The sequence below is a fragment of the Felis catus genome, chromosome B1, assembly GCF_018350175.1.
Source record: "Felis catus isolate Fca126 chromosome B1, F.catus_Fca126_mat1.0, whole genome shotgun sequence".
Lineage (NCBI taxonomy): Eukaryota > Metazoa > Chordata > Mammalia > Carnivora > Felidae > Felis > Felis catus.
Window position 1 is genome coordinate 133,735,214 of NC_058371.1, and position 26,226 is coordinate 133,761,439.

Below are 26,226 nucleotides of genomic sequence, written 5' to 3' on the forward strand. Positions count from 1 at the left end.
AGCGAGAGAGAGAGAGTGTGTGTGTGTATGTGTGTGTGTGTGTGGGGGGGTGGGTGAGGAGCAAGTGGGGGAGGGGCAGAGGGAGAGGGAGAAAGAATCTTAAGCAAGCTCCTCGCCCAGCTCCACCCCCATGCAGGACTCCAAATGAGATCATGACTGGAGATGAAATCAAGAGTCGGATGCTTAACCGACTAAGTCACCCAGGTACCCTTTGCATGTTGTTTGTAAGAGTCCAGTGTTTGACCCCATTTTTGTGGTTTGGATAGGAAGGAAGGTAACAAGTTAAAACTTGCTTTTCAATTATATGGGAATTCTGACTTATAGTAAAACAAGAAACACTGAAAACCAATTTTACATAATTCTTGCATCAGTTCTATATTTTCTTGTTTGGTTTTTACTCTCTTGGGAAGAAATAGAAGAAGTCTGTGTTTTCAAAGATTAACTTTTTTTTTTTCTGAAATCACAATTAATCAGAGGATTGTAATCCTTCCCATATATCTGTTTGATATGATTCGAAGGCTCATGCCTTTTTCTTTTATCTTCTTTTTCAAGTTTCACATTCTTTAAGGGTCTCTGAACATCATAAGAGGTTAAGATTGAATTTTATTTGTTGGTCTTTGTATTAAATGATGAATAGTTCAATATTAACTGATGCTCATTTCTAATTGTCTTCTAATAATCCTGACTAGCAAAGAAGAATACTGAAATGACAATGAGAAGTCCTCTATCTGATTCATGGACAAGTAATTTAAAATTCTTAGGACTCAGTTACCTTATTTGGAAAAATGTGTTTGCCATGCTCTGTTGAGTGAAAACTTGATTCTCAACAGAGCACTAATTCAGGGCTATGTGGGCGGATTCAAAGAGAATTTTGAAGAAAATAAGACTTGTCTGCAAGGCAACTGGTGCACACCTCCTCAGGAAGGTGGGTTGGTCATCTTCCTCATGAAGGAGCTGCCTTCATCAGTAAGCGGCACTAACCTCAGAGGATGAGGGTTCTGAAGGTTTAAGTAGAGCAATTACCCTGTACATGTTGTTCATTTGGTGTCCAGTGTAAATTCATATTCTTTTCCATCAGAACATAGGCTAAAACATTTTAGGTTCTCATCTTCTAATATATTATTACCCAGCTTCTATCAAACCTTTACTTAGAGAAATAATGCCTACAGATGATTAGGCATTAGAGACATTGTAAAGAGTAGAGTATGGGCTCTGGAAACACACTTCTTGTGTTCAAATCATGGCTCCAGCACTTGCTAGTTCTGTAAACTTCTGCACAACTCAACCTCTGTATGCTTTGGTTTCTCATTTGTGAAAAGAAAATAACGTTAGCACCTGCCTCACAGGATTGTTGTGGGGATTAAATGAGGGATTAAACACTAAGTGCTTAGAACAGTATCTGGCACATGTAAGCACTCAATAACTATTAATCAAAATTTTTACCATTATGGAGATGTTAAAACTGAGTTATTTCAGGTACAGAAATATTGTAAATTCAGTCCATGCGAGACATTTAATCATCACAGAGCTACATATCAGGGTTTTAGTAACTTAAGCCAAAGTATGAATTCACTGTTTTTTTCTTTAACGATACACCCTCAGATTTTTTGAGTATTTATACATTAAAAAAATGAGATAAAAAAATCTTTCATTTGCTATGAGTATTTAAGATATTGTGTGCATTTTTACCCTTTGACTCAACTTTACTTCTGAGAAAAGTTTTCCTGTGTTGAAGAATTGCTGTGGGTATGTCTATTAAAAAATGATAATTATACAAAATGGTACTTGGTTTCTGACAGTTTTAGCCTACAAAAACTGCAGTTTCATAGGTTCAATCTACTCTCATACCTTCATTTTTGCCTTGGCTCTCAGGAAAATTAGAACTAAACTTAAGGGTAAGACTGAAACATTTTTGGAGAAAAGTTGTATATACACAATAATAAAATATTCTTTATACTCATGAAAGTTGTTAAAAGGATCAAGTAAGATAATGTAGATGAAGGCATTTTATAATCTAAACTAAAAAATTTGAATCCACGGGCTCAGGTCACTACACAAAATTTCTTCCTACAACTTTGTTACTTCTTAGACTCCTTCTAAACCATGAATCTCAACACTTAATGTCTTCAAATTCTTTCCATAATATTTAGGATACGACCCGGAGGTAGTCCCTATTTAGTTCTCAAGCATCACACTGGCCCCATGTGCCTCCATCCTGAGACCCTTGCCGTTACCTAAGTCTGTCATCCTCTCACTTGTCTCCTTGTCTGATCACACTATGACCTTGGTCTGGAATGCTTATCCACTTGCCTGCCTGGATAATTTCTCCTTTTATCTTCAGATCCAGCTCAAGCATCCTCAGTTGAAATAACTGCATCAGTTAAAACTCTTTAATCAAAATTACCTTTCACCTGAACTACTATCTTAGCTTCCCAATTAGTGTCTGTATTTATAGTTTGCCATTTCTCTAGTTCACCAATATTAGTCTAAATCACAGGTCCCATCACATCACCATGGTGCTGAAAAATACAGCTGTCCTTTGACTCCAAGATAAGGCCTAAAATCCTCAGCATGGAGTTGAAGACTCTTCAATATTACGTCCAGGATGATCTCATTAGGTACAAGAGACAAGATACGATGGAAATGAGGGGAAAAACATTTTATAAACCTACCATTTTCTTTTAAGGGTACTTGGGATGAAGAATTTCCAGAACTATGCAAAGTCATTCCTGTGGCATAAATTAAATTATTAGACAGTTTATAAAGTGATCAGATACTATAGTAGTAATTTCTGATAAATTCATACAAATCAATAAAACATTAAGGCGGAAACATTTTTTAAATTTACACTCAGAAAAATGTCTTCTGACATGGGCTTATTATTTTATGTCCAAATTAAGCATATCAGCTTGTTTTGCAGAATAAATTTAAACACAAGTGTATTGTTTCTGATAATGACATTTTGATATGTCAAATATGAAATGATGACACTGAAATGAGTTTTAAAAGCATTTGGTCAAATGTTAAAAGAAAATTCAGTAATCAGAATGAATAATCTTAATCAAAAAACAAATTCAGAAAAATATTTACTATTCTACATCTGATATGTGATGAATTTTTATGTAGAATTTTTATTTAGAATCTATAAGAGATCCCATTATATATGAATATACTTTGAAAAGTATTTTTGAAAGATTGAATTAGTGTCTTCTTAGGCTATTTTCAACATATTGAGTGACCTATAGGGTGAAATCTTGCCTTTAATCTAAAGTTTTTCACCAATTCAATTTAAATTGATGATAGTATCATCTCTGAAAGCTGTGGAAATCTACATCAATACAGTAATGTTACTTTCCGGAAATAGCAACTGTCAACTATAGACTAGAGTTCTCTTTTGACTTCATTTACTCCACAGATCTTCAATCCAACTACAAATAAGAAAATATTTTTTAACTTTGTGTAATTAGGGTTAAATGGTCAAACTTTGGTCTAAGTAAGTTAACTAGTATTATTTGGTAAAACAGCAGAAGAGGGTATCCTTGTTTCTCTTTTTTTTTGTCTCCCCAGCTGTTTCTTATTCTGAGTAGTTGTTTACACTTCTGTGCTTAAATATCTACTCCTCTGAGAGATTGCAGTGCATTTCCCTTTTAAGATACCTAAAACAACAGGAAACCTGAACTATTTATAAGGTAGTATGCATTTATACACTTCTACATTTAAATAATTAATGTGACCCAGCTAGCTGGGAGAACTGGAAAAAAACTTAAATCAACTAAGAATTTCCACCTACCAACCATAGTATATTTCATAAAATTATCTGGTTTCAGAGACAATTCCATTCATGCTAAGCTGAAAGTACCCTAAAGAAACATTTCTTTAAAAAATATAGTATGAGTGGGGTCCACTTTCACAGGTTTATAGGGGAGAATCAAAGGGAGGCTATCCAAAACAAAGCCATGGTACCAGGCTGTGTGGGTTCTCTCAGCAAGACTGTCATGGTTTTTCTCTGCAACCAAGAGAAAGTGAAGTAACAGTCTGTGCCATGAAGGAATCACCTGTTAAATCAGTTTTTGATTTGACTTGGTGCATTTTTAGGCAGCCTAAAATTTCATATACATGAGCAGTTTTGGCAATTAGGACAAAGAAGCAAAGATATTATCTTGGTAGCTAACATTATTTCGTTCACTTCACTATGAGCATGAGGTACGGGAGAAAGAAGGTAAGCTTGTTTATGCTGACCTATAACATATGCTTGACCAGGGTCTTCAAAGGATGAGGAGTCTGATTCATGTTTCCTCCTTTCAGGACTTCTATTTAAACTTGCAACAGACTTTGAACTAAAGAGGGAAAAGGAAAGTAGGAGGGGGATGTGTCAATGTAAAAAGATATGGTGAAAATAATAAAACGTCAAAACAAAAACAAATGTATGAAATGTAGAATTTACAAAGACGTAGTTGGGTAATTATGTTCTTACTTATTAAGTTTTGTGAATCCTGCCAAAGATTCTGTATCAGATCTCGCCATCTGGTGTAATGGTTTTCCTACCAACTCCGCAATGGTTTGTGGTGGGGATTCCATGTTAACAATGACATTTTTCCGATGAGGATAGAGAGAGGCCTGACTGAGATCGTGGTATGATTTACTCATCCCTCTAGGCTTTTCCTCCCAGGAAGCTTTGTCACTCTTCTCTTTTGCACTGTTTTGCAATGGCTGGTAAAGCGACAGCTCTGAGCAGGATAGCCTCTTCAGAATCTCAGCTTGAACGGACAGAGGTCGAAGGGCAAGTTTGTTCAGGGTGCTGCTGGCCAGACTGCCAGTGCTGATTGCTCGTCCCATATTAAATCCTCTAACGGACTCTGCTTGGAGGTTCAGGCTCCTAAACGAAGCTCTCTCTACAAGGAAATAGGAGGGCTTTACACGATGGAAACACCGAGTACCTTTATGAGAAGAGTTATTTCAATAAATAAAATACAGCATGCAGTTTTTTTTAATTGTTTTGATTGCCAAGGTAAGTAGTAGCTTTCCAACTGTGGCAATCAAGGATTTGAAAAAGGAGGCTAGAAGATCCTGGTTTTCAAACCATCTTTCCATCCCTGTAGCTCTTTCTACTCCATCTAACGAAACTTGTGCATCTAATACTGTCTGGGCTTTGGGCTAGCTGACTCCACATTCCCAATTTCGGGTTTCAGTTAAAAATGACAACAACATTTGGCATGGAAATGTTCAACCCTAGTAGTGTCTCTGCTAAAATATCAGCAAGCCAAGGATGGGGAGAGGGAGAGATGAAGCCTGGACGATTGACATAGTGAGATCATGCCTGAAAAAGAAGTTATGCATAGGAGAATTTTGCTCAGAGAAAAAGTTCTTGGTTATTAGATTTTTAAAAGCTTATGGTGGATTGTGGTGATAGTTGCACAAGTCTGTGAATATACTGAAAACTACTGAATTGTACACTTTAAGTGGGTGAACCATATAGGATGTGAATTATATATACCTCAATAAAATTTTACCACAAAGAAAAAAAAGCTTTTACAGAAAATTATTTTTTTTTGTTATTTCATTACTATGCCAATCTCACCTTCCCCACTTCATTGATTTTTTGTGATTTAAGTGAGGCTCAGGGGCCATGGGAGAATCAGGTATTATTTGCCTTCTTTCTTTTTTGGTTTCTTTTTATTAACATGATGAAGGAGCTGGGGTTCTCTTTATGCTTAAATTCCTTTCACTCCGAAATACACATCTAAAGTCTTGCAGAGGCTAAATTTAGAGATACTTTATAACAAGTGCTTGGTTATTCTATTTTGTGAGAGCCAATGTCATGGCAGTACTTGACCATTTGAGGCTATTAATGAAAGAGCATTGTATCACAGAATTTCAGCATCAAAATTCTTTCATGTAAATAAAGGGCCAGGAGCACAAAATTTCAAATGATTTAGTTGTTCATGAACTAGTAATTCACATTACAATGCACCCTGTTTGGTGTCCCCATGGAAAATACCAACCCTGTGCTACACTCTATAAGGACTCTGGTTTGACCACTATGTAAAACAGCTACAACAACTTCCTTTAAAAAAATAATTGTCAAATGTTGCTAACTTAGATCTTTGGACTCTGTTTCATTTATCTTCTAATTCCTAGGAAAATTAATAATTAATATTTCACCTCAGGCATAAACAGATAGGAAAACACTTAAGGTTTTTAATATGCATCAGAATGAAGTTTAGACAATCTCCGTGTCAACAGGAAAATTCACCATTCTTTTTCTGAAGTAGGAGTGGACACCAAGTTAAAGCATGAGAATAAAAATAAGATATTGGTTTAAAAATTCCCAGAATGAACTTTTTAGCTTAAAATAACAGTTTTATTAGAGCAAATAATATTATTTATATCTATATCTATATCTATATCTATATCTATATCTATATCTATATCTATATCTATATCTATATCTATATCTATATCTATATCTATTATTTTTGCTTTGAGAGCACACTGTAATCAAAGATACAAAACTGGGGCGCCTGGGTGGCGCAGTCGGTTAAGCGTCCGACTTCAGCCAGGTCACGATCTCGCGGTCCGGGAGTTCGAGCCCCGCGTCAGGCTCTGGGCTGATGGCTCGGAGCCTGGAGCCTGTTTCCGATTCTGTGTCTCCCTCTCTCTAGGCCCCTCCCCCATTCATGCTCTGTCTCTCTCTGTCCCAAAAAATAAATAAAAAAAGTTGAAAAAAAAAAATTAAAAAAAAAAAAAAAAAAGATACAAAACTGAGTCTTACACAGATTCAACTACCAGGAAGTGCTTTTACACCCAACAGATTTCTTCACCCATAAGGAAAATGTACACCAAATTTTGGGAGAAATAGGGACAGTCTGTTTTGTAAACATATCAAAGCTTACGCTATTCAATTCCATTCATGGCCTACTCCTGGGTAGGACTTAAAATACTGTATATATTCATTGGATGGAAGCATAAACTATTCATTTATCTGGTCTGTCCTTAATCCCTTTCACCTAGAAAGGACTCCAATATGGACTTCCAGGATTGGAAAGGACATTGGAATGAGCCTACATCCTAATACTAATGTTTCAGATGTGAACTCACAGGCTTGCTAGTTCCGCACTGATTCTGCAATCCACACTACCTCATCTCTGCTTGTGCTATTGTTTCAGTCCCTTGTACCCTTTTGTACTCCCTTGCACTGTCAACTTAACTGTATGCTCTTCTGGGGAGAGGGACTTCATTTATTTTTGTTATCCCACAGCACCCAGCATGATATCTTACAAGTAGTTAAGTGCTCAATAAATGATTATTAATTTCATTCTATGTATGAAGTTGATTCTATTTGATGAAAACTCATCAAATAGAAATTAAGATATCAGGGTTCCGGCCTCGTTTGGCCTCTATGACGTTAGGTGAGACACTATGCTCTGAACCTGTTTCCTTGTTTGACTTAATGGCCTCTAAGGTTCTAGCACCAACATTCTATGATGCAAAAGAAGTAACATACATTTGTTAGCCCACCAGCCTCCTACAGACAATACCAGTTATTTTCACTTGTTTAGTACTAATAGTTAAGTAGGCGGGTAGTTACTTTTAAGCCATTTTAAGCAAAAAATAATTCTTTTGAAGGTTTAACAAAATCTAGGATAAGATGTAGATAATACTGTTTTAAAGTGCTTTAACATAGGAGTTCAAGGATACACAGCTGCTGTGTTCCTCGGTGCAAACCTGTGAGTTACACAGGGCATTCCTATTTCATGGATGAGGAAAATGAGACTCCAAGAAGTCATTTCCTTTCATAAGGGGTCATTATACTGCTGCTACGATTACTGCTTCCATCAGTGGTAGCAGTGGTAAAACAATGTTGATGATGGTGATGATAACAATAATATTATTCAATACTTACTCTGTCAGGCACCTTTAAGGTACTTACATGTATGAATTCGTTTCATCTTTACAACAACCTCATGATGTAGGTATTACCATTATGATAATCACTTTACAGACAGGGAACTAAGGCAGAGAGTTTAAGTGCCTGCCCAAGGCTTCAGAGCTTGTAAGTAATGGAGTGAGGTTTGTATGCTGGCGGTCTGGCTCCACAGTTCATGCTCTTAACTCCTATACTATATTGTTTTTCAGTATAAGGAATGTGGAGGATGAGGGCTAACTTTGTAGTTTTGTCTTCAGATTTTTTTCATTACAGCACATTATACCACATCTGTAATGGTGCAACCTTCAACTGTTCAATTTTTGTTTGTATTGAATAGAATATTAGTCCAGGTAGGAAAACTGATAGCTCTAACAAGTTTGATATTTCACTGCACTTGTAAAATATGTAAGAGCATACAATTTTTCTAGCAGAGCAAAGTAGGGAAAGAAAAGGAATAATTAGATTACATTACAGCAGTAATCACCATATTTTAGCATGCATAAAAATCATTACTGAGGAAAGCCTGTTAAAATGCAGATTCCAGAGACCCAACACCCAAATATGATGATTCACCAAGTTTCAGGTAGGTTTTTGGAATCTTCATTTTTAATAAGCATACAGCCCCTACTGTCTTGGCTCTGAAAGGCTGAGAAACATCTATACATAGGCTGCCATCACCCCAGTCTGATCCTATAGGGAACACACTTTTTGTAGGGTTTCAGGATATGAGAAAGTTTGGATACAGGATTTATAGGACTCTCTCTGCCGCACAAGGTCACCAGTGCCATTCCATTAAATTTAAAAATCAAATTCTTCAGAATATTTCACAGAAAACTATAAGAATTTACTATGCACAACTAGGTTTTGTGTAACTTTAATCTGTACATGTGGTCTTACAGAGTAAGCTTTCAATATTTCATTTCTGACAGAGATATTTTTTTCAGAGCTGAACTAGTTCCTTCTGATGGTTCCTTTTCAAAAGGAACTGAAACCACTCTCCTGAGCATTTACACTGTGTATGGTGGTTATTGATCTCAGTCTCTGAAGAAGGACACACTCAAGTAAAACTAACACGTGGGAAATCTGCCACCCTTAACTGTTATGGTATGTCACTTCACTGTCCTGGGTGCATACTCCCCCTGCTCCCTGCCCTGTTTCCCAGGTTTTTTCCCTCACCTGGAAAGCCCTGCCATTTATCTTTAACCTACTTATTTTTGTCCTTCAAATTCCAGTTCCATTGCCACCACTGGAGTATTCTGGCCTCTGACCTCCCTCTGTTCTTACAGTGTAGATCATGTAGTCTGTATGATGTAATCTGTTATTAAAACCTTGACCCTCTATTGTGTACTATTGTTTCGTGTATGTTGGTCTTACCTTCCCAAATAGCACGTAACTTTACTATGGGTAGCGACTGTGACCCAAATGTAATACTTACATCAGTTAGCCTAATGATAAGCACAAAATAAACATTTCAACAGGTACTACCTGACAGTTTTGGGTCACTGTTTTCAAAATGAACATGAAGTTGAAATCTTGGCTTCATCTGTGGCACCTTTATAAACTTGACTTAGTCTAACTTTCATCCTCAAAATGGAAATTCTTTTAAAATTTGTGGCAAAAATCAAGCACATATCCTGATCATCTGACCCAATTTGCTTGTCCTTACCCATATCTTGGGCATCTTGGTTGCTCTGTCTTGCTCGCATCTGCAGCTGGAACTTGTGCTGGGAAGAGCACAAATGCAGCAGGTACTGGCACACCTTACTGTTGTCTGTCTGGAAGGCATGTTTTATTCCATCTGATGTGTTCTGCAAGGTGATTTTCTTTTTCTGCAATGTAATCAGGGGTATTAATAATTAGGATGTTTTCCTATCACCTTATGACTAAATTCTGTAAACAGCAATTAATAAGTAGAGATATTATTTTTATTTCCCACGAGGCAGGAGTATTCCTTGACCTGCCTCTAACATAAATATGGAAAAATATAACCCTGTTATTATTACAGATTCAGGAAATAAATGAAATTAATATTATTTGTCACTTTCAGAAATTGTAGCCTAGATCAGACAGTGTACTGGCTATTGGCAAGGGAAAAATTACCCTTAGTGAGATTATTAACATTTTGAGTTTACTACAATGTTGACAAATACCAAAGCTGTTTGAAAAAGACGTCACGGAAATATGTTCTCCTTGGGTAAGAAAATGAAGTTCGGCAAAAATTGATTTATTAATATATAAGAGCTGTGATTCTACCAAGAAGAATCTTGGTGGCCTGTAGGCTGGGATGGAAATTGGGAGAAGCTAACATGTGGGAATGGAGAGGCACTGGGTAACATGGCTGCTGGGATGAGAGAGAAAATAAATCGATATTTAGAGTTAGAGTGATTCTTGCATTCAAATTCAGGGGAAACAGGAGAACCACCAATTAGTGTTATCTCTCATATATTTCTTGAAAAATGATGTCTCCTGCTTAAGAGGGCATCTGAAATGTTGCAACCTCTGTGGTGAGGCTTGCAGGTGATCCGTATATCTTAAAAGATTAACATTCAGCATGCCAGGGATCTAAGAATAGTGTCTCTGGAGAATTGCTTATGTCCAGTTAGACTCTACTCTAGCTCTTGGTTGCTTCTACTGTGCAAATTATTTTCCCTATTCATGTCCCTTGTCTTCAAATGGAAAAGCAGGCATGGAAAAGTCAAATTTGGTAAGGCTAACAAATGACACAATAACAGAGTATTACTCAAACTTCAATCATGCAGGTGGCTTCTTCATAATTTCTGGTCTTGTTTATTCATAAATTTTAAAATTGACTTTGCTTATTTACATAAATTCATTTAAGCTTTGTATCACAGCTATAAATAGAAAACTAGTACCACTTGCCATAAATAGAGTCTAGCTATTAAAAATATGTAATCAATGCAATAAGAACAAAATGAGATCATTAAATTCTAGCTGGATGTGTTGCCAATGAAATCTCTGGGACCCTGTTCTCTCTTTGTTAAAAAAAGGAAACCAGGGAGTATTAAAGGGTAGTTAAAGACACAGTAGCACCAAATTAGTATCTTGACTATCAGTGATACACCTAGTAACTATTCAAATAGTTACAGGTTTCAAACAAATCATAAAAATAATTGATTCTAAGTGTTTACTGATAGACTGGACAAGAAATGTGCCCCAGGGAATTCAATTGTGAGAGATGAGAAGGGCAAAGGGTGACTTTTCCAGCTCCCCAGAGGCTAGTGGGGAAAAAAAAGGAGGGTTAAAAAGAGAGCTCTGTGTTGGAGAAGGAACTTTAGGATAAACAAGTTTTGCTAAACACAAGGATCAGTCTGCTTGGGAATGTGGTCTATTCTCTATTACTGGAGATCTTTAAATATGAGCTAATCACAGCCAGTTCTATATATAGTGGGGCTGGTGTGATAGCTTGGCAAACAACAGAGAGCTATATGCTAGACAATTTATTTGATTTGTTGCCTTTTCTAAACTGGTCAAAATTAGATTTGTATTTAATTAATCTAAGGTTTCCTCCAGATATTTGTGCTGCCAGCATTTCCATTGGGGAATGTACATTATACCCTGGTAATTTCCTGGTCTTGACTATCTTGGGAACATGAGAATGTCTGGGCTTTCCTGAGAGAACACATTATTATCTGGTAATCTTAGTGTATCTCAGAGTTTCACAGAAAACCAACCAGCTAACCGTCAAGTCTAGAACTGATTTCAAAAGGTCTCTAGGTTGAAGATTAACCAGAGTGAGTTGGGACTTTGAGACTGGTATCCTTATAACCCTTGTACTAGTGAGACCCTATTTCATCCCAAGTATGAATTCGAGATGTCAGTGGACCCGGAATACCATTAGGAAAACAAATACCTCAACATAATTTTTGATTCATCTCTGGGGCTTCCCAATTGCATTTCAATGTTCAGATACTCCACAACAATTTCCAAAATCAAAATATGCCTTTACAGCTCACTATCTTTCATAAACATGATATTCTAAAAGTGTTATCATCACAGGAAGTATACACTAAAACTTAAATCTGCAGAAAGTCCTGGGACATTAAAAAAAAAAAAAGTCCTTTAGTTCATAAAATCCAATACATTTCTGGACTGCTAAGGTTCAAAAACAGTTGTTGTGATGGACCCAACATTGAGCTAGATAAAATTTACTAGGGTTAAAGTAATTATTTATTTTAAATATATTAGAGGAGCTTCTCCATGTGAGAAGTTAGTATGCTAGAATAAGTTCTGAATTAACAGAAAAGTCAACTTGGTTGTAATTTAACTAAAGTTAACTGAGCATGTAACCAGCTAGGAATGTATACTATTCTTTTAAAAATTACTTCCTGAGAAAACTAAAACCAAATAAAATCCTAATAATACTTCCTACAATTAAGAAAGGAGAGTAAATAGTATTAAAATGTATTAGCCCTACTGAATAGAAGGATGTAGAGTTTACTTAAGGAAAATCAACTAATATGTTACATTTGAAATTGACAACACCTATTTTAAAATTTAATGAAAAAGGGTTAAAATGGACATACGGAAAAAGAAATCTTCTTGGTTTCCCTCCATGGAAAGCGAAGGACCAATGTGCGAACTCCATTGTGAACCTCAAACACAAGGACACCTTTAGAACAGACTCCAAGCAATATTCCAGTTTGTGACTTTTTCTCAGGGTGCACTCGATGAAAATGAACTCCATATTCTGTCAGCCTTTGACAGACCTGTGGGAACAATAGCACACCATAGCAATGCACCTTAGTAAAGGGTGGCATACAGATACAGAAGTTGTACCATCCTAGTTTAACATGGAAAGAACAGTTTTTTCAACAAATGTGCTGAATCAAATAGATATTCACATGCAAGAAAATGAATCTTGACCCTTACTATACCCAGTATATGAAAATTAACCCCAAATGGATCACAGACCTAAATATAGCAGCTAAAGTGTAAAGCTTAGAAAATCTTTGTGGGTGTGGGTTTGACAAAGATATCTTTAATGGGACATAAAAAACATGAATCTTAGAAGGAAGAATTGGTAAACTGAAAATTTTACTCTTCAAAAGTCAATGATAAAATATAAAGGCAAGCCACCGACTAGGAGATATATATACAAAGCAACTGCATCCAGAATATATTGAAAAAACAGGTACTTCTCAGCGATAAGGAGACACTTAACCAGATACAAAAAGGGGCAAAATATTTTATTAGACACTTCAACAAAAAAGATATATGAATGGCAAATAATGAAAAGATGCTCAACATGAAAGTAATTAGGGAAATATAAATTAAAACCACAACGATATACCATTACTTACCTATTTCAATAGTTAAAGTGTAAAGGACTGAACATACCAAGAATTTTGAGGATGCGGAACAACTAGAAATTTCACACACTGCTGGTAATACTATGAAGTTGGACAACCACCTTAGAACATTTGACAGTTTCTTATAAAGTTAAACATATACTTACCATAGATCCCAGCAACCCTACTACTAGGTAGTTACTCAGAAGAAATATAAACCATATGTTCACATAAAAATGTGTATTTGAAAGTTTATAGCAGCTCTATATCCATCAACTGATGAAAGTGTAGTACAAAGGAAAACTACCCAGCAATAAAAAAAAAAAAGGAAAGAAAGAAAAGAAAAAAACCTTACTGATACACACCATACTATGGATGAATCTCAGAAGTATTATTCTAAGTGAGAAGAGCCAGATACAGAAGACTACATAATATATAATTCTTTATATGAAATTCTAGACAAGAAAAAACTATGGTGATAGAAAGCAGATCAGTAGTTGCCAAGGGCTGCGGTGGGGGTGGGGGAAGTGGACTGACTGTAAAGGGACATGAAGACACTTTTTGGTATTGGAAATGAGTTATATCAGGGGTGGGTAAAACCTTTTCTTTGAAGGGCCAGATATGGGGCACCTGCCTGGCTCAGTCCAAAGAGCATATCATATGATTCTTGATCTCAGGGGTGTGAGTTCAACCCCATCCTGAGTGTAGAGATTACTTAAATAAATAATTAAAAAAAATATAAAGGGCCAGATAGTAAATACTTTAGGCTTTTGGGGGAGGCGTCATATGATTTCTGCTGTAACTACTCAACTCTGCTGTTGTAGTGTGAAAGCAGATAGGCAATATGGAAACAAATGAGCACGGCCAAGTTCTGATAAAACTTTATTTACAAAATAAGCAAGCCACAGTTTGCTAATCCTTGTTCTTCATCATGATTATACAGATGGTGGTATATATATATTTCTCAAACTATATATATTTCTCAAAATTTACTGAACACTCAAAAGTTATGAATTTTATTGTATGTCAATTATGCCTCAATAAAGCATTTTTGCAGAAAGATAAAAGTTTTTCAAAGGTAATGCAATATATAGCAGAAGTGTAACTTTAGAAAGGTGTATTAATGAGATTTAAAAAACCTCAGGTTAGAAGAAAGATGCTGAAGTTAAAGAGAACAGAGTAACAGTATACATTATTAGGAGTAGGGCAACCTACTGATGCATTATGCACACTACTTACACAGAGAAAGCTAATGCTCAGAAAGGTTAAACAGATTGTCCAAGTTCACACAGCTGGTTGAAACAAGAACTCAAGTGCAAGACTCTCTGACTAGAAATCCCCATACAAATTCTTACCACTGTGCTAATCTGCTTTCTACCTTTGCTAATAAAAAATGACAGAATTTGATATTTATGTCCTACAAGTATAAAAATGTAATGACCAAGGGGAAATATAACTATGTAATTTAATGCCTTTAAATGTTGACTCAAACAAAACAAACCACCTTGTCTTTCATACCATAAACTCTAGATTAAAGCTGGTGTAAGTCTGTGAGTGAAACCCTTTCATAGACACTTCTAGGGCTGGGAAACTTGGCTCCCTCCAATAAGGAGCAGCAAATGGAAGGAGTACTGTTACACGCTAGGGAGGTGAACCAGGAGAATGTTCTGAAAGTTTCTCTTTTCAACAGAATACTATACTTGTTATTCTTATTGGAAGTTAACATAGTACTATCTTTCCTGATCACAAACGCACTATTTGTCTGAGGTCTCAAAGAAAGCTGGTGGCAGAACTAGAACCATAAGTCAGTTTTTTCTGGCCCCCTTCCATTATGTGAATTATTAGATGTTAGTTGAAAGACCATTTTTAGAAGATATAATTGAATTTTAAGCCTTTTAAGAAAAAAAAACCAGTAATTTTAGAATCAATATGAACTCGAATCCTATATCCTGTCGGTCACAAAATTCAGTTGTTACTTTATAATGCTTCTTGATATGTTTATAATGTGTTTTGAGTATGGAATGGAATAAAAGCAAAGAATCCATAGCCAGATAGATATGGGTTCAAATCACTGTTGCACCCTACATACCAGCCATCGACTTGGGGACATTACATTTCCTCTTTGAGCTTCAGTTCTCTCTTTTACAAGATAACTAAAATATCATGGTTTTAGTCAGGAATAAGTGACATGAGATAATGAATAGTATCCAGTTATTGGCAAATGAGCTTTTAGATATATGCCCTCCAATATTTCTTGCTTACTTTGAAAAAGATACAAAGTTTATCATTTGTAATCTTACATACTTACCTTTAAAAATTCTAACTCTGTCTCTTTTTCAGAAGCTCCCACATAGGTATTATGTAATTTGGGTAACTCTTCTTTAACATAGGATAAATCAAGTTTCTCCATCACTCTGGGAGGCAAATAATGTTCTAGTCTAAAATAAGACACACCATGAACCTGGAAATTAAAAAAAAAATTTTTTTTTAACATTTATTTATTATTGAGAGATAGAGAGAGACAGAGACACAGAGCATGAACAGGGGAGGGGTAGAGAGAGGGGGAGACACAGAATCTGAAGCAGGCTCTAGGCTCTAAGCTTTCAGCACAGAGCCCGATGTGGGGCTCAAACTCACAAACTGTGAGATCATGACCTGAGCTGAAGTTGGTTACCTAACCAACTGAGCCACCCAGGTGCCCCAAGAGAATGTTTTTATAAGCAATTCTGTTTGCCTTCTTCGTCCTATCTTAAAGTTTTTGCCTAAACTGAGAGGTAAGACACCAAAAAAAAAAAAATTTTTTTTTTGTTTTTGTTTATATTTTGAGAGAGAGTGAGAAAGAGAGAGAGCAGGGAGGTGCAGAGAGTCAGAGATTGAATCTGAAGCTGGTTCTAGGCTCTGAGCTGTCAGCACAGAGCCCAACATGGAGCTCAAACTCGTGATCTGTGAGATCATGACCTGAACCGAAGTCAGACGCCCAAAGGATGGAGCCACCCAGGCGTCCTGAGGTAAGACACTTTTATTTAGACTTCTCCCTGAGGAGTTTTAGAGGGAATGCATCAATCTTTGTCTTTCATTGTGAGGTAAAATGATTGACCTGATTAGCAAGCTTAAGGAGACAGACAACAAGGGGCAAATGTTACTACAGTCAGGGTTAATGTTATGAAGGATGCTACTCGAGTGGCAGACTCTTGCCCTTGCTTCCTCTGAGATCCACTTTTTTCTGGAATAATTGGCCATGAACATCTGTTCTCTGCACTGTGAGCTCAGTCAGGTTCTCAGGCTATCGCTGCATGGATCCGTGTGGAAGGCAGAAGACCCTTTAGATCTAGATTAGGCTGGTAACCCCTGTGCCTAGTATCTATTAATTAGAAATTGGGAGAAGATATCCTGAAACTGTGAAACAGGAAATTTTACATAGGAGAAAAAAAAAAAAAAAAAAAGGAAAGCTACAATGTATGATTTTTAAAAAAAATTTTTTGTGTTTATTTTTGAGAGAGAGAGACAGAGTGTGAACAGGGGAGGGGCAGAGAGAGAGGAAGACACAGAATCGAAGCAGGCTCCAGGCACAGAGCCTGATGTGGGGCTGGAACCCACAAACTGTGAGATCATGACCTGAGCCGAAGTCAGACACTTAACCGACTGAGCCATCCAGGCGCCCCTATGCTGTATGATTTTATATACAAATGTATGCAGGGAACCTGGTCACTTTGAGGTACCAAACTAGCCTTAAAAATCTCCAGATCTAAATAGCAAACACATGAACTAGGTTCAGTTCTTAATTATGTTGAGGATAAAAGTATTAATAAAAAGGTAGCCCTGGAGAAAAGCAAATCCTACCTCTGGTTGATAATCTCCATACTCAGCCTGGAGAGCCAAGGATGCCAGCAATAAAGAAGTCTCATCATCACAGTGCACCCTCTCCTCCAAGATATCCTTTCGGAGCTGAAGATAATACTGATGACAGGTCAGAGTATGTCTAGAACAACAAATGCATGCAGAAAACATGTAAACTTTATCTTGAGTCTAAGGTGGTTTTTATTATTGGCCTATAAATTTAGTTCCCAAGATGGTTTATTATTAAGCTTTTTTAAAAAATGTTTATTTATTTATTTGGGGACAGAGAGAGAGAGGGAGAGAGAGAGTGTGCATGAGCAGGTGAAGGGCAGAGAGACAGGGAGAGAGAGAATCCCAAGCAGGCTGTGCTGTGAGCATGGAGCCCAACAAGGGGCTCGATCTCATGACCATAAGATCATGACCCGAGCCAAAATCAAGAGCCAGACGCTTAACTAACTGAGACACCCAGGTGCCCCTGTTATTTAGCTTTTAAGGCACAAGAATTTAATAAACTATGTTGAAGGAAATATTCCTTTTATGATAACAACATTATCATTGGTCAGAATCAAATAATTCAGTAGAAGTAAACTAAATGGTCAAAAGACTAGGCACCAAAAAGAGAAAGACAGAAACTCTTGTGTACTCACTGTATGAGAGTAACATCATCCATGAAAAATTTAATCCGGAAAAACAAAGTAAAGTTAACAGTGGCTTTGCTCTTTTTCTTTGGTTCTTCTTTCCATCCCTCTGGGGCCACTTTGGTTAATTTTAAATCAGGATCAACAAAGAAATATTCATTATCTAAAACAGAAAGAGAAAACATTCAGATATAATAAAATACTTTAATGTTTTCTTCTGATTCCGTCAGGTTTTTTTTTTTTTCCTTTTTTATCAGACTTGCACGAGACAGTTTCACACGAGAATAAAACCGGATTTCTAAGGAGTACGGCAAGGAACTCTGAAGCACTCCATGTGGATGGGGGCAAGATGCTCGGGCTCTGTCTTGTAAGAATGAGGGCTCTATGGGCAGACTGAACTGGATTCAACACCACTACATCATTTACTATCTGCGGGACGCTCAATAAATTATTTAACCTTTCTAGACATCAATTTTCTTGTCTGTAAAATCAGGATAGTGCAAATTCCTGCTTTCTAGCATTGCTGTAGGGAACAAATGACCTAACGTATATAAACCACTTGGTAAAACACGTGGCATATGGTAGGCATTCAATAAATATTAGCTATTATTTATTATTATTGAGCTTCCAACCGAAACCTAGGAGAAACAATACTCATTTTATTTCTATTTTTAATTCATTTAAATATTATTGATTTTCCAAGTAAAAATTATTCAATAAAATCTGACTTGTCCAGAATGTTTAAGAAATTAATGTATTATAAATAGAAATTCTGATTAATTATTCATGTGAATGGTGTCACCTGATTAGTCCAAAATTACAACTAGTAAAGTGACAGAACATTAATAGGCACTAATTGAATATTTATTGATGACTCTACCAAGTGAATTATTAGTTTTTAAGAAACAAGAATTCAAAAACTAAGTTGAAGAAAACATTTCTTTTGTGACAAAGAAGACATTATCCTGATCTTGTAGGGTTTCAGGATAATTTGATCCTTAATTGTAATTTATAGTACTCTGTTGTCTAAGCTAAGTGAAATTTTGAGGTAAATAGGAATCTAAAATATTAAAGAGTGACTTATAAATATAATGATTTATTAAAGAAGCATTTATTAAAGCCCAACTCCAAAGCAAGCAGCAGCTATGGAAATTCGAACTGATAAATAGGAATGGTTTCTTTTTAAAAAAATTTTTTTTAAAAATTAAGTTTATTTATTTTGAGAAACACAGTGTGAGTGGGGGAGGGGCAGAGAGAGCGAGAGCGAGAGCGAGAGAGAGAGAGAGAGAGAGAGAGAATTCCAAGCAGGCTCTGCACCATCAGTGCAGAGCAGGATGAGGGGCTCGAACCCATGAAACTGTGAGATCATGACCTGAGCCAAAACCAAGAGTTGGATGCTTAACCGAATGAGCTACCCAGGCACCCCTAAATGTTTTATTTTTTGAGAGAGAGAGAGAGTGCAAGCAGGGGAGGAGCAGAGGGGGCGCCGCGGGGACAGAGGATCCAAAGCAGGCTCCATACTGATAGCAGCGAGCTCTACTGTGGGGCTTGAACTCATGAACTGTGAGATCACAACCTGAGCCGAAGCTGGATGCTCAAGACTGAGCCACCCAGACGACCCAATAGGAGTGGTTTCTACTGAAGCTGTGCTCTGAGCCCACTGTGAATGTTTCAAAGTTCAGTGCACATAAAGCTTAAAAAATATGTAAAATGACTCATTTGCAGTCATGTACTGAAAACATTTAAAAAAGACACTGTATATTTCTTTTTGGATAGTAGGCTGAAGAAGTTGATGTGGGTGGGGATTCAGAAACAGGATCCTGCTATATATTCAAATTCAGATTAGCAGGATACTTAATTTCTAGAGTACATATGTAGGCAATTGACATATATAATGGTCCCCAAAACAGAATAATTAAAATCCACTTTTGTATAGTGAGAGCTAAAGGAAAATCTTCATGGTCAGGTATAGAAGACGCTACAAGACACAGCTATTAAAACAGTGAACCTAATTAGGAGAAGGGAGTTCCTAACTCCTACTTCTCAATGCTGACATGTTCATGTAGTTAATATTTCCCAAAACAAGTTGGGCAATAACAGGTATGGAAGTCAGCTTGTTGCCAAGTTTCTATACTACACCCTGAACTTAAAATATCTTGGTACCTCTGAGGGTAGCTAAAGCAAACAAATGATGTTCCACTAAGCCAATGTGGGCCACAACCATATCAAACACATCTTTACATATAGTTTTGGTATCACAAGTCAGTTCCAGTCTCTGCCCACTCAGAAGCATTATGTTTACTTTTCTTCGGTTATCTTCATTCTTCCCTTTCTTGGTCTACAATTGAAAAAAAAAAAAAAAAAGGAAGGACATCTATTAAAATGAATATTATAAGAATTTTAACTGTTTTTTAAAGCAGTCATTACGGAAAATACTAAGAGTGACACAAATTGGTTTTATTACTTACAAGGATAGATCGTGGCAAATCCAAAGATATAAAGGGTTCAATCGTCATTTTCACAAACTCGGGGCCAAAGAAATTCTGCAAATCACATAGGTAGAATGAACAGTATTTACCATTTACTCTAGTGCTTTCCTTAAAGGGAAAATAATACAATAATAATATAAACAGAAGTTCTTCCTCAGTTTCATCTTCGACAGTGATGTCAAATGTAAAGCCTTGCTTCATACTGTTTTATAAGTTTTTCTTTTTTTGGCCTTTAGATAAACTCAGATGCTCAAACACAGTGGTAGTCTTAATTACCGATGTAATACAGTTATCAAGTTCATGATAAGGATTCGGTTTAGTACTGCTAATGTGTCAAGTGATTGAACACAGTTTCATTTGTTTTGGAGAGTGATATTTAAGGTATTCTAAAACAAATCACAGTTAAAGGACAACATGTACTTTGTAATTACAAAATATACGTATCTATTCGTAATCATGTTTTTGGAACACTGTGACACTGTGTCTTTTTTCTTTTTGTCTAAATAGTGACAACTAGGGATATTAAGGCATCAGTCTTTGTCCCCAACTGCTGCCTCTAGTGAGAAAACATTGTCTCAGAAGATGGGGGAGATGGGGGAGACAAAAGTGGAGTCCACACACTGCATTTACTGCTTTTTAATCTAGTCTTTTCCTTTACCTCTTGTATATCTAGAAGTTTTGCCAAGAGTGGATAACTGGTTGAGGAAATAATTTAAACTCTAGATGGGAGCAGGATTCAGAATAGACTGAAAGCTTATGTCCAAATGGACAAGGGCTATCTTGAGGCCAAAGACAACAGGTGGCGTGTGTGCATGCGTGTGTGCTCGCGTTAATGCACATGCATGTGTTTGCACTAATGAAGGTTACCAGAGTTTTATTGTTTTTTTTTTTTTTTATTGTTTTTTTTTTTTTTTTTTTTTTTTTTTTTTTTTGGGTTTCTTCTTTGGTTTCATGGTGTGGGAATTCTATCCAATTAACCAAGTGTGGAACATGTGACAGATACCATTTAAGTAAAACTTTAACATTAAGTGCCTGTTAATACTCAACGAACCAATTGGTAGGCCACATTTTAAACGAGAATAGAAATAGAGCAGGAAAAGATGAAAATGGTCTGCCGTGGGAAACACAGAATCTAATACAGATCAACTAAGGCAACAGTATATAAACAAGTTAAAGTGTGTCTGTACCAAAAGTAACAGAAAAAAATTAAAGGGAAAGAATACCATTTATGAATCTCTAGTGAGCCACAGTTCTGCATTAGAACTGTGCATACACACACACACACACACACACACACACACACACACACGTATATATGTATGTATACGTGTATATACACGTATATATGTATGTATATATATATATATATATACGTGTGTGTGTGCTCTTTATGCTCTATATATGCATATATATATATATATATATATATATATATATGCTCTTTATGCTTTATGCATGCCTTTAATTATTGGAGACCCAACTAAATTGTACAATATTCTGCCTAGTGCTTACTTTTGACAAAGGTATTGGTTCTAATCATAAATTGATGAGACCTCATTGAGTTTCTTCCTTTCAGCTTAAAATAAATTCAGTTATGTTTTATTAGAATCTAATAACTTTAAAATTGGACAATATCTTATAAAGTATGACCCAATTCCACATTCTAAAAATTAGCAAGAGAAAGGCACAAACTGGTTTAAAAATTGACCTAAAGTCATTTAACAGCATTATTAGCAATAGAAACCAAGTCTTCGAATGTGTGGTTCAATGCAATTTTTACCCAATACTATTTCTTCTCCTTAGAAAACTATGACAGAAATTTGAATTCTCTCAACTCTAGGGCATACAAATGTGCTTTTAAGACAATTCTTTGAAACAAGCAACAAAAAACAAAACAGAATGGGGTAACACACTTTGTGCAGAGCTAAAAAGAAAAAATTCACTCTAGATTTTATTACTTTTACTACTATTTATTTCATGTTTGAAGAGTTATTTGTGAAGGAACAATACAAAAAAAGATACTGCCTCACCTATCAAATTTATGATGATAAAAAAATGACAGTATCCAGAGTAGGTAAGAATATCGCGAAAAGGCATGATCACAGGAAGCATAAATTGGTACAAACTTTTTGAGGGGCAATTCGACAATACATATCAAATGTCCTAAAAGGTGTTGGCCTTTGACTTGGCTATTCTATTTGGAGGAAATTACGTGCAAAGATTTAGCTAAAGGGATGTTCATCAGAGCGTTGCTTACAATAGCAACAACAACAAATTAGAAATATTTTTCATGTCCAATAACTGGAAACTGATTGAAGAAATCACCGTATATGATAAAGGCACATAATGGAGTATTTTACAACCATTAACAATAATATTATAGAAAATGTTAAATGTTCAAGATATTTTACATGAGAGAATTGTTCATTTTGAGCTTATGTTTATAAAATTATATAGGACATATGTTGAAAGAAAAATATAAACTAACTGAACATTTAAAAAATCCTCCACTGATACAAGATGCAGATTTGTTCCTTTTGTCTTTGAATATTGTAATATAAAGATATGATACTTGGAGCTAATGTGGTCATCTTTTGACTACAAAATAAATTGCTATCAAAATTCTGAAAATGGCAGAGCAGAAAGGTTGAATGCACTTGATAACATTCTTGAGCTTCTGAACCAACATTTAGTTCTCTGTTCCTGATCTTGGTTTGTGGGATAATAAATTTCTTAATATTAAAAGATAATCTCCTACATTGCTGAATAAATCTAGGTGACTTTAAGGATCATGAATATACTTTTAAAATACACAGTTATTATAAATCCATTTAATGTTATTCTAAAAATGAAATCATGAAAACAGCTAAATATTTAATATCAACCAATATGATATTTAACACTAATAGATTAATATGGGATTTCAATTTCATCTACAGGCAACTTTAGGACACCTATAGAATTTAAAAAGTATTTTGCATAATATTTCCCTGTGAGACCAAGTTTATTTTTTAATTTTTTTCCATAAATTTTATTTATTTATTTATTTATTTATTTATTTATTTATTTATTTATTTATTTAATTTTATTTAATTTTATTTTTTTAAATGAAATTTATTGTCAAATTGATTTCCATACAATACCCAGTGCTCATCCCAAAAAATGCCCTCTTAAATACCCATCACCCACCCACCACTCCCTCCCACCCCCCATCAACCCTCAGTTTGTTCTCAATTTTTAAGAGCCTGTAAGACCAAGTTTAAATGCAGTAATCTGAGAATTAACTTACCCTCAGTTTTCTTTGGGTCATGGCTGTTTCAAGGGCCATTTCTCTTAAGGGATCCCTGCTGATGTCAAGCATAGAGGCTTTGATTGTGTCTCCTGGATACAGGCTCAACCGAGACTGTCTAAGGGCCATTCTGGCTTGCAGCTGCATCATTTCTTCTTCTTGCCGTTTTAGCATAATCTCTTGATTAATTAAGTTGCCTTCAAGGGGTGTTTCATATTGTCTACTATATAGAAAAGAGAAAAGGGTTGGGAAGAAAATAATTATTTTAAGTCTAATCAAGGAAAAAAAACATGTTAAGTAAGATATCAAGAATTTACACAGATTTTATTTTGTCATCTCAGAAGAACCCGTGCAGTAACATTTCAATCCTACTTTTTTAATGTATCGATATAGTATGCTGTCCCATTTTCACTGGATAGATCTATATGTTCCACCTCTTCTCTGAACATTCTAGCATCCTCTGAACACTGCTTCCACTGCAATTCTCTTCAGATGGGGCTGTTTTATTCTTAGAGTCCTGTATGTACCACTGGGCCTGGAGATGGGATAGAGATTCCCCTTAATTCTTGTATCAGCTTCCTGACCCTTGTTGACCTACAATAGCCCCCAGCCTCCCTGAAGTACATGCTATGAAATCACTCAATCCACTGCTCTGCTTTGCTGTAGATATTTATTGTCCTATTGATCAACACTCCCTTATTCATTAAAGATTTAAGTGCCTGACTCAGTCCTCTTCTCCACCAGTGCTCCTGTCATCATTTAAGGTGGTGTCACATAGACTGAGGAGTCCTCCAGCACTCTGGCCTCCTCCACTTCTGCCAGCCATCTACTCCCATGGTCATGCTGCCTATAAACAATAACTGTCTATTTCTATCCTCCAATGGCCTCTCTATATAATCCCTTCTTTTTTTGTCTTTTTTCTTTTTCTTTTTAGCTCACTACTTCGAATACCCTTCTTCAAATAATTCATTGACTCCATCACTTTCTGTTGTCTCTTTGCCCTTATCCTGCTTGAATTCCAAAGCCCATTATTAAAATCACCCCTTTGCAAACAATCTCAACTCTCCTGAAACTGCAGAACCATGCTGACTGATCTCATTGGGCTCTCAGCACTGCCTGGTAACTCATTTTCTTAGAGAACTATTTTATATCTTCTTCCTTCCCTTTTCTTTTCAAAGCTCAAATACTCTCTCCTTCTCTACTGATGACCTTTCCCCAGTTGTCTTGGTGAAATAAGAAGCAATCAGGAAATAACTTCCTCAACCTTCTACCACCAAACTTTCCACATCTACGTCCATGTATTCTGCCTTCTCTTCTGTTACAACGATGGATCTCCTGCACACTCACATGGGCCCAATACCTCTACTGTGCATAAAATTCCACCCCCTCTCCTACTCAAAGACTTTGCTCCTGCAATTATCCCCTCACATACATTGTACACTATGTTATTTTCATTAGTATACAAAAATGATATACTATTTCCTACTCAGAACAGAAAATCCTCCTTTGGTTCTACAACCCCTTTTGGACTCTATCCCATTTTTTTTTTTCCTGCTGTCTTTTAGAGTAAATCTCTTCAAATTATTTAAGCTTTATCTCTACTTCATCTCCCCGTCTCTTAGACTCAAACCAATGGTTTTAGTCCCTACTATTCCACCAAAGCTGTTCACAAAAATGACTGACCTCTGCTGTCAAAGCCAAAAGATAGTTATCAATTTTCATTTTACTTGACTTCTAAGTGCCAAAAGATATAGTTGCTTAGTCCTTCCAATTCTTAAAACATTTCCCATTGGGAAGTCCATGCTCTTTTTATTCTCCTTCTACTTTAGTGGCTCTTCCTCCTTAGTCTCTTTTGCTGGCTCCTCCTTTGTTTATAATCTAGTGTTAGACTATAACAGCCCTCAGCCCTCCAGATTTTCCAAGTCTCCATATATACTCCATACCTACATGATCTCATCTAATTACATGGCCTTAATTACTTTACATTTTCCTATAACCCAGTCTCTCCTCTGAATTCTAATTCTATTTGCCTACGTGAGTGTTTTACTTGGATGTTAATATCCATCCTTAGGTTAATATGTCTCAAACCAGATTCTTGATATTTTTCCCCCATGTCGAACCTTTTTTCAAACTGGTTGCTTACAACACAACTGGGAATCATTCTTGATTCCTCTATCTTGCAAATCCCATGTCCAATTGAGTAGCAAATCCTGTAGGCAGAACCTTGAAAATATCTATATCTGAGTCTTCTCTATCACCAACATACTGTCTGTGCTGTACTACTATCACTGCCTAACTGGTCTCTTGTTTTAATCTGTTCTTCACAGAACAAAATAGAGTAATCCCATTAAAATGTAAATTAGATCTAGGTTTTCAAGCCATCCAATGGCATCCCATTAAACTTAGAATAACATCGAAAGTATTCACCTAAGTTTCTGAGGTCTGACATGATTTAGGTCCTGGTTACCACCCACTCTGCCCCCTTCACTCATCCTGCTGCACCCACACTGTCCTTCCTGTATTCCTCTAATAGTCTAACATGCAACACATCTCCCATACCTCTGCTTCCTCAAGGCCTCTACTTTTGTAATTTCTTTTGTCTGGAAGGAACCCTCTGCCTCCTGATATCTGCATAGTTCACACTGTCTCTTAAAATAGTTTTCTCTTCAAATGTAACCCTTTGGAGAGGACTTCTCTAATTGCCCAACCTATGTAAAATAGAACTTGGACATCACAC

General features: G+C 36.2%; 1 protein-coding gene across 7 annotated transcripts in view; it reads right to left on the bottom strand.

Annotated features, from left to right (window-relative positions):
• The window catches only part of PTPN13 (protein tyrosine phosphatase non-receptor type 13), a 229,190-nt gene that overhangs the window by 57,318 nt on the left and 145,646 nt on the right, over positions 1–26,226 (bottom strand). For 5 of the 7 annotated variants that reach the window (XM_045056126.1, XM_045056125.1, XM_011281764.4 and 2 more), the window contains 11 exons: positions 23,490–23,712; positions 20,180–20,254; positions 19,875–20,049; positions 17,721–17,874; positions 17,077–17,215; positions 15,545–15,697; positions 12,472–12,654; positions 9,594–9,756; positions 4,475–4,892; positions 4,240–4,337; positions 2,673–2,729 (listed from right to left, as the gene is read on the bottom strand). In XM_045056126.1, the coding sequence (XP_044912061.1) occupies positions 2,673–2,729; positions 4,240–4,337; positions 4,475–4,892; positions 9,594–9,756; positions 12,472–12,654; positions 15,545–15,697; positions 17,077–17,215; positions 17,721–17,874; positions 19,875–20,049; positions 20,180–20,254; positions 23,490–23,712 (1,838 nt within the window). The remainder of the gene's footprint in view (positions 1–2,672; positions 2,730–4,239; positions 4,338–4,474; positions 4,893–9,593; positions 9,757–12,471; positions 12,655–15,544; positions 15,698–17,076; positions 17,216–17,720; positions 17,875–19,874; positions 20,050–20,179; positions 20,255–23,489; positions 23,713–26,226) is intronic. The other 2 variants (XM_045056128.1, XM_045056127.1) reach the window with 1 other exon arrangement.